Below are 7,582 nucleotides of genomic sequence, written 5' to 3' on the forward strand. Positions count from 1 at the left end.
GACTCTCTCCATCTGCCCCCGCTCCCAGTCACTGCTGCTTGGTGCAGGTTTCTCCCACCTCCCTCCTTTGCTTGGGCAGGGATGCAGCCGAGGGAGTCTTGTTAGGATGCCCTGGGTCCCACTGCAAACCGCAGACAGCTGCTGCTTGCACAGAGCAGGGGTGGTGGGGAGAAGCAGCAGGGGATGGAGAGGGGGTGCCCGGGGGGGGACTCCTGGGAGCCCAGAGCCCACCTACCGGGTCTGGGAAAGGCAGGGGCCTGCCCAATGTGCACGGGAGGAGATTGAGGGGAACGAGGTCTGGAGGCCGTACCTTGCCTGACAAAGGTCTGGCTGGTGTCCAGGAGAATCTCGCACCCTTCGATAATCATCCTCTCGATCGCCAGGTTCTTCCGGATGTTTTCTGTCTCGCTCACCTCGTCATGCATGATCCTAGAGCAGGGGAAGAGAGCATGGGAGACTGGAGGCGACTTCCACGGCCCTGCCTGAGACTGCAGCAGGGTTGCTTTTCATGTCTCCGGCAGCTGCAAGCGGTACAGTTACGATGAAAGAAAGCCAAGGGATAGCAGCCCACCCCACAGCCTGACACACGCCCTGGAGCACACGACACTTGGCTTGGGCTTGCTCCGCGGTGACCAATCTAAGATCACATCCTCCAGGGCAGGATCCAGGGGCTGGGGGACAGGACTGGTGAGGAGAGGCTGGGGGAACTGGGCTGATCGAGTCTGCAGAGGAGAAGACTTTCCCAGCCTAGAGCAAGCCAGGGTGTGCAGAGGGTAGTGTGAGCCCAAGGTCTTGGACCCCCTCCTCCCTCCCCTGCACCCTGGGTAGCACAGACAGCGCTCCAGGACAGAGGGCACCCGGCAGCACCGTTCCCCCACCAGAGCCACAGTTAGACGGCCAGCGGCGATGCAACCCGCATGCAGATTGCAGCCATTGCCTCGAGGGCCAGAGGCCGGTGCCGCTCTGGACATCACCTGCTCTGACGCTCCTTAGCTTTCCTGGTATTGCACCGCAACGCGTCTGCACTGTCCCACCACGGCGCACAGGCTTTCCGTGCTCTCTGGCCATCAGCAGAGCAAGACCTGCCCAGCGCTGGAGGACTCCCAACCCCTTCCTCTGAGGAAGAGACCTGCACGTCAGCTGTTCTGACCTGGAAAGCTCTTCCAGCTTGGACTTGGCATAGTCCAGGCTGTTCCTCTCCACGTGCTCGTGAGGCGTGTGTGCCAGCAGCTCGTGCAGCGTCAGGATGTACCTGGGGATCTGAGCAGAAACCAAGGCATGAGGGAGATGAGAGGCATGGGCAGGAGGGGCTCCAAGGTACCCCGGGCTGGGTCAGCAAGACACCAGCAGCTCCAGGCCCTTTGCACAGCTCCTTGGAGCTGCCCGTGCTAAACCCTCCAGCCTGCAGCAGGCCCCACAGAGCTGCCTCTGCCCCAGATGCACCCCAGAGTCCTGCACCATGCACCGCCTGGTACTGCCCCCCTAGCCAAGAGCAATCACAGCTGGGCCAGGCCCCCAGTCCCTGGCACAAAGGACAAAGTACCAGTGCTTAACTGGTGAACGACACCTGCCCTTGGCCCTGACTCAGGTGCTGGCTTGGAGGCTCCTTGTCCTCTTCTGGCCTCTGATAGGAGGCACAAGGCTCCCAGCTGGGGTCTTCCCCACCACCCACTGAGGGAGGTGACATGCCCCTGCCAAACCCTGGTCCAGGGCTTCAGTGCTTTTGCAGCTAAAGGGACTTTGCTGCCTTGTCTCAGGCTCCACTTGCCCAGGGCCGTGCCAGCTGAGCTCCCCTTGCCATGTCATTCTCCCATAAGAAATTCTTCTGGGAGTGATTTAACTCAGGTTATTTTTCTCCTGGAGCAGCCATTTTTATTTCAGGAGAAAAAAAAGCCTGAACATCTGTACACTTGGGGATTCTCCTGGGAGAGCCACAGCTCTGGAGGTCTGGATGAGGCCTTAGGACCCCCAACAGCCCATCTGGGCCCTACAGGGAGAAGGCAGCAGGACCCTGGCATGGGGTAGCATGGGGCTCTCCCCACTGGCTGGCGGCTGGGTGGAAGCTTCCAGCCCCGGTGTCTCGGGGAGCTGAGGGCACTGGGTGCTCGCGCAGGAGAAGACAGGCCCTGCCGGGCTCTGCAGAGGTGCAAGGCGAGTGCCACACACCTGGAACATGGGGTAAGTGAGGAAGGTCTCGAGCGTGCGCTCCTCGCAGTCGGGCTTGGCCTCGTAGTGCTTGAGCAGCTTGTCGAAGTCGCGGTTCTGCTTGCAGTGTGCCAGGATCTGCAGGCTGTACTGGTGGTTGCGCACAAACTCCTGGTAGATGTTCAGCATGGGCAGCAGGATGTCAAACAGGTCGGCTGTGGTGGGGACAGGCCATCAGGGCAGTGTCATGCACCACTTTTCTACTCCTGGCCAGGCTGGCCCTGAGACCTGTGCTGGCTTCAACCCTGGGTGGTTTGGGGTTGGATAACCAGGGCTCTGCCTAACCAGGCACATCTCTGCCAGGTCAACCTGAGCACTCTGCAGGCATTTGCAAAGAGCTGAGTACTCAGGCTCTGTCAGCCCCATTCTTGCAGTCCATGGCACGGTCCCAGTCCCCAGAGCCGGCTGAGACCCCATGAGGCACCAGAGAGCTCCCCGCTGGCACCAAACCGAGAGCAGGATTCTGCTGTTTCCACAAGCCTGGGGCAGGAGGAAACAAGCAGCAGGGAGAAGCAAAGGGCCTTTGCTTTCCTTTCTTGTTTAAGAGAAAGCAGAACTCTCCCTCACCACGCAGCTGCGGCATGCACCAGGGCAGCATATGCAAAAAGGCCAGGAGCCAGTCAATGCTCTTTAGTAGCCAAAGGCTTTTCTGTAGACAAAAGAGCAGCTCCAGGGAGCTCGCCCCTTCATGTAGCTGCCTTGCAAAACCCCGAGCCCGGCCATCAGAGCGCAGAACCACTTCATTCCCTGTTCTCCTGAGGATCTCCTGCCTTTGGGAACAAAACAGGCTGGCGCCTTGCACGGCAGCCAGCAGCAATGTGCCACAGAGAGGTGCCTGGCATCTACACGGCTGGAGAGAACAACCATTGACGGTCTTGGGAGGAAGGGCCTCAGCAAGAGAGCAGGGGATAAATGCAATAAGGTCACACAGGGACTCACCCAGCACGAGTGTCGGCCAGCTGGAGATCCTCGCTTTCAGGCCTTGGTAGAAGATCTGGTGCAGGAACATGATGGTTTCACTGGGAAAGAAACCCAGAGTCAAGAGGCTGCGTCATGCCCTGCTCATTGCACTGGGGAGAGTGCAGCTGGCACGCAGGGAGGGGAGTGGAAGGGAACACCTCTGGGCACGGCCAGGGGACAAGCTCATGGGACAAAGCAGCTCAAGCCACCGGCCAGCGAGACAGATGGGCTGCCAGGATCACTATCTGAGGAGCAAGACCGAGCACTACCGAGGCATCCTCTTTGGCACAGGAAGGAGCAGGGCACCCCTACAAGCCCTTGCAGGCCCTGCGCTTCTAGGAAGACAGGGTTGAAGATGCCACCCTGCTCATACCCACTGCCACCCTCTGGCTGGCACGGGACCTAATGAGGCAGTAATGAGCTCCATCTCAGGGGTTTATTTTGGCTTAAGCCCCCACCCAGAAACCCAGAGAAATCCATCTCCCCATGCAAACAAACCTCCCCACTCGCCAACAATAGGCAACACAAGGGGGTTTCCTGACAGGGGGAAGGAAAAGAGGACATCCCACAGCTTTAGGAAATCTTTCACGACCTGTCGCACCCCACTTCAGCCACTAGTGGTTTATCGCAGTCACCACGTTCAGAGATCTGGTGCCAGACAGGTGAATTTGGCAGCCGGTGGGGCCAGTGCAGCTGCTCCGGGACCTGCCTCTCCCCACCAGGCTTAGGGCCAGGACGACACAGAGCTACTACCGCAGTAGGGAGAAGCTGGTGCCCTGGGGCGCTAGTCCTCCCATGCGGGTATGTGGAGCAGTGGTTCCAGGCAACACTCCTCCCGGTGCCCCCATCATGTCCCAGCTCAGACTGGTGCAGCAGGGCTTGGTGGAGGGTACAGGCAGGGAACCCCGCCAGGGACTCTCCTCTGCCCCCCCCATGCAGAAACCCAGCATGCAGCGCCAATGGCAAGACTTGCAGGGTATGCACCTCCCTTTGCAATGGGCAGGGGTCCAGAGGAACTCTCTTGGAAAGGACCCATTTCTGGAGCACCTTGTTGCTGCTCCCAGCCTCAGGTCTGGTGGAACAGGGGCCAGAGGGCAGCTCGGCATCCCAGATGCCTTCTGTCCCTGCCCAGCTCTGCAAACCCCTCATTTCTCCCCATTGCTGCCCCGGGATAATCCCACAGCAGCTGGTTCTGAGTGGTCCTTGGCAAGGCAGACCCAACTGTCCTTGACTAACCCAGGCCTTGGTGCCTGGCCATGAGATCCAGCATTAGCTTCACTGGTACCTTGCCACCTGCGGCACTGGACTTGGTGAGGTCTGTACGTCCCTGCAGCTGATGGCACGGGGGCCCCAGCTTGGCTGTAAGCAGTGGAGCAAGTGTCTCCCCACCTCCTGCTGTCCCCGACACCTGCAGAGTGAGGTCAGACCAGGCAGATCCAAGGAGCCTCCATCCTGTGGCCAGCAAGGCCAGAGCTGGACTCCCAAGCCTGGACACTCCTCATCCCCTGGCTGCCGGCAGGATGCTGGTGGCATTGCACTGGCTTCCTCCTCCGCCTCGCCCAGGAGATTGATGTCTCCTGCCAGGCCACGTCGTTCATCTCCTTTCTTGACAACGAGGTACAGTGTCCATTTAATTTGCAGCTGCTGATAAATGACTGGTCACCACCCCCATGCCAGGCCCAGCTGCTGCCTGCTCTGACCTATTGTTCCCAGCATGCTTGGGACATCTCTGATTATTTCAGTCACCCCTGGTATTGCACACAGTTTCCATCCACCTGAGCCCCCCACCCCGGGGCTAGGCAGGATGCATGGGGGCTTCTCTCAGGGTATCTTCCTACCCATTTTCTGGGCCACATGGGCCAAGCAGGAGCCAGCTGGATCAGATGGACCAAGGGTTCAGCAAAGCCCTTACACAGAATTCAGGCCCCTGCCACACTTTACATATATTATACAACTAGCTGGTTAAGCATGCAATATATTTAGATGTGCAAAATAAGATTGGCCATGTGTACAAAGTAATGACAGAGCCATAAAAATGGCCATCCAGCTACAAAAAGCCAATCAGTTACAGAGTGGATGCATCTACACATGCCAATTTAAGGCACATTATTCATTTTTAAGGTGCATTAAAGGCACCAGGAGGCAATATTTTACAGTTAGGGTGGCCATAATCTGGAATCAACTTCCCAGGGAAGTGGTCCCCGCCCCTACCTTGGGCGGTTGGATGATCACCTGTCTGGGGTCTTGTTAACCCATCATTCATTCCTGCCTGTGGCAGGGGGTCAGGCTAGATGATCTCATCAGGTCCCTTCTGACCCTAGCTACTATGAAACTATGAAACACATGTGCACCCTTAAAGTGCCTTAAAAATGGCTATTTTAAACTATACATGCCTAAATTTGTTATCTGCAAAAGCATGTATCGAATTTAGGTGCACATAGCTAAAACGCCTTAATGCATGAGTAGATGCATGAAAGCACATTAACTCAGTGTATGTCAACCAACTTGAGAATAACTTGAGTCCCAAGCTCTTGTTCCTAACTAACTTTCATTCGATGTTCCTAACTTTAGTTCCAAGCTTTTGTTCCTAACCAACTTTAGTCTCTAACTAACTTTAGCCCCAAGTCAGTCTGCACACCATGTTAATGCGCCTTAGTGTGTGCATGTGTAGATGTGCATCTAAATTGCCTTAATACTCATTAGACAAATGTGAATTAAGTTTAGGCGCACATAAAAGTACATGTAGACACACATGTGCAGTTAGTGCTTGAAAATGTGCAACAACTTGATAGCTGGTTTCTATCCAGGTTTAATCTGCATGTGTGGCAGGTCCTTCAGATTTGGGCTAGGCATGGCCTAGGGGCAATGACTTCCCACTCCTCTATGCTTGCTGCTGGTTTTGAAGCTGGTAAAAGAACCGAGACTGGTAGGAACATACCAGAGGCCAGTGGATGTCAGTCTGCATGGCAGCGCCTGTGGATATCAGGCCTCACCAGCTCAAGTCCTCCCTTCACATGGGGGAAGCAGTGCCGTGTGCTCCCTCCATGCACACAACCCGCTGCACACACCACAGCGGGTGCACAACAACAGAAGCCAAGACTAAGCATGTGTTACAGCTCCTTTGAGGAGACCCCAAAACACACCCTCTTTTCTTCGCCCTCCATTTCAGTGTTTCTTTGGCATAGCAGGCTTGTGGCCACAAGCTCAACTGAAGCCCTCCCTTGGTCCCTCACCTGCCACACCTTGTCTAGCGCAGAGGATATCCGGAGGGAAGATGGCCCAAAGCAAAGCTTGAGGTGTGACGTGTCTCAGCATCTGAGACATTCAGAGGTTGAGGACCAAGCTGCCACTGCTGCCTGCATCAATAATGGGCCCAAACCCATGCACCAGGGTCCAAGCAGGTCTGGAGGTCCAGGCTGGTCTTCTGCAGTTGGGGCCCCATCTCTGCCCTTCCAGTCTTCCTGGACCACAGCAGCAGAAATAGGCTATGTTTTACTGGTTTCCAACATATTAGGAGGCATGTCCCACAGAGAACACCATGCTCAGTGCTTTCAGGGCTGGGGAGGGTACGACGTGCCCCTCGGCACCCTGCCAGCATCAGCGGAGCGGTGAGGCGCTTCAGAGGCAGTGACAGACCCATGTCATGCTGGGGTCCAGCAGTGCTAGGCGAGCATCCCATGGGAGCCTGACACAGGAGCAGAGAGTTGAGGCCACACTGAGCACATCTGGACAATGCTACTTGATGCTACTCCCACGGACAGATAGGCGATGGGAGTCCACCGGGAACCCCCACGGGATGGGACTGGAAACAGTGCCTTCCTGCACTCCAGCAGCCTGGGGGAGCAATGCACCCTGGGGTGTCCTGTCGGAGGGGTCCAGCTTGGAGAAGCATCACTCCTACCCACAGCTCTCGTGCCTGGCCGCCTGGGGTGACATGCTGGGCACTGCTTCAGCTGCCCCAGGCTTTGTGTCCTCAGCTGGAGTCATGGAGGCAGCAGCTCCACTCTCTTGTCCATACTCTGGGTAGAAGCATTGCCAGCAGACCAAGGGAAGTGATTCCTCCCCTCTATTCAGCACTGGGGAGGCCACATCTGGAGTCCGGTGTCCAGCTGTGGGTCCCCCACTACAGAAAGGATGTGGACAAGTTGGAGGGAGTCCAGCAGAGGGCAACAAAAATGGTTGTGGGGCTGGGGGACAGGACTGGCGAGGAGAGGCTGAGGGAACTGGGATGATTCAATCTGGTATCCCACGATCACCTCTTGGCGAAACTGTCCAGTTGTGGCCTTGGCTCCACCACGATCCGCTGGCTGGGGAATTGGCTCCGTGGTCCGACCCAGAGGGTAGTAATTGATGGCAGTCACACATCGTGGTGCCCTGTGGCCAGTGGGGTCCCTCAAGGCTCTGTCCTGGGACCCAT

General features: G+C 56.9%; 1 protein-coding gene across 2 annotated transcripts in view; it reads right to left on the minus strand.

Annotated features, from left to right (window-relative positions):
* Nucleotides 1-7,582, minus strand: part of RASGRF1 (Ras protein specific guanine nucleotide releasing factor 1) — a 69,776-nt gene that overhangs the window by 30,921 nt on the left and 31,273 nt on the right. For both annotated transcript variants that reach the window (XM_019533927.1, XM_019533928.1), the window contains 4 exons: nt 3,145-3,224; nt 2,167-2,360; nt 1,151-1,260; nt 311-429 (listed from right to left, as the gene is read on the minus strand). In XM_019533927.1, the coding sequence (XP_019389472.1) occupies nt 311-429; nt 1,151-1,260; nt 2,167-2,360; nt 3,145-3,224 (503 nt within the window). The remainder of the gene's footprint in view (nt 1-310; nt 430-1,150; nt 1,261-2,166; nt 2,361-3,144; nt 3,225-7,582) is intronic.

The sequence above is a fragment of the Crocodylus porosus genome, unplaced genomic scaffold (genome assembly GCF_001723895.1).
Source record: "Crocodylus porosus isolate Cpor-Errol unplaced genomic scaffold, CroPor_comp1, whole genome shotgun sequence".
Taxonomy (NCBI): domain Eukaryota; kingdom Metazoa; phylum Chordata; order Crocodylia; family Crocodylidae; genus Crocodylus; species Crocodylus porosus.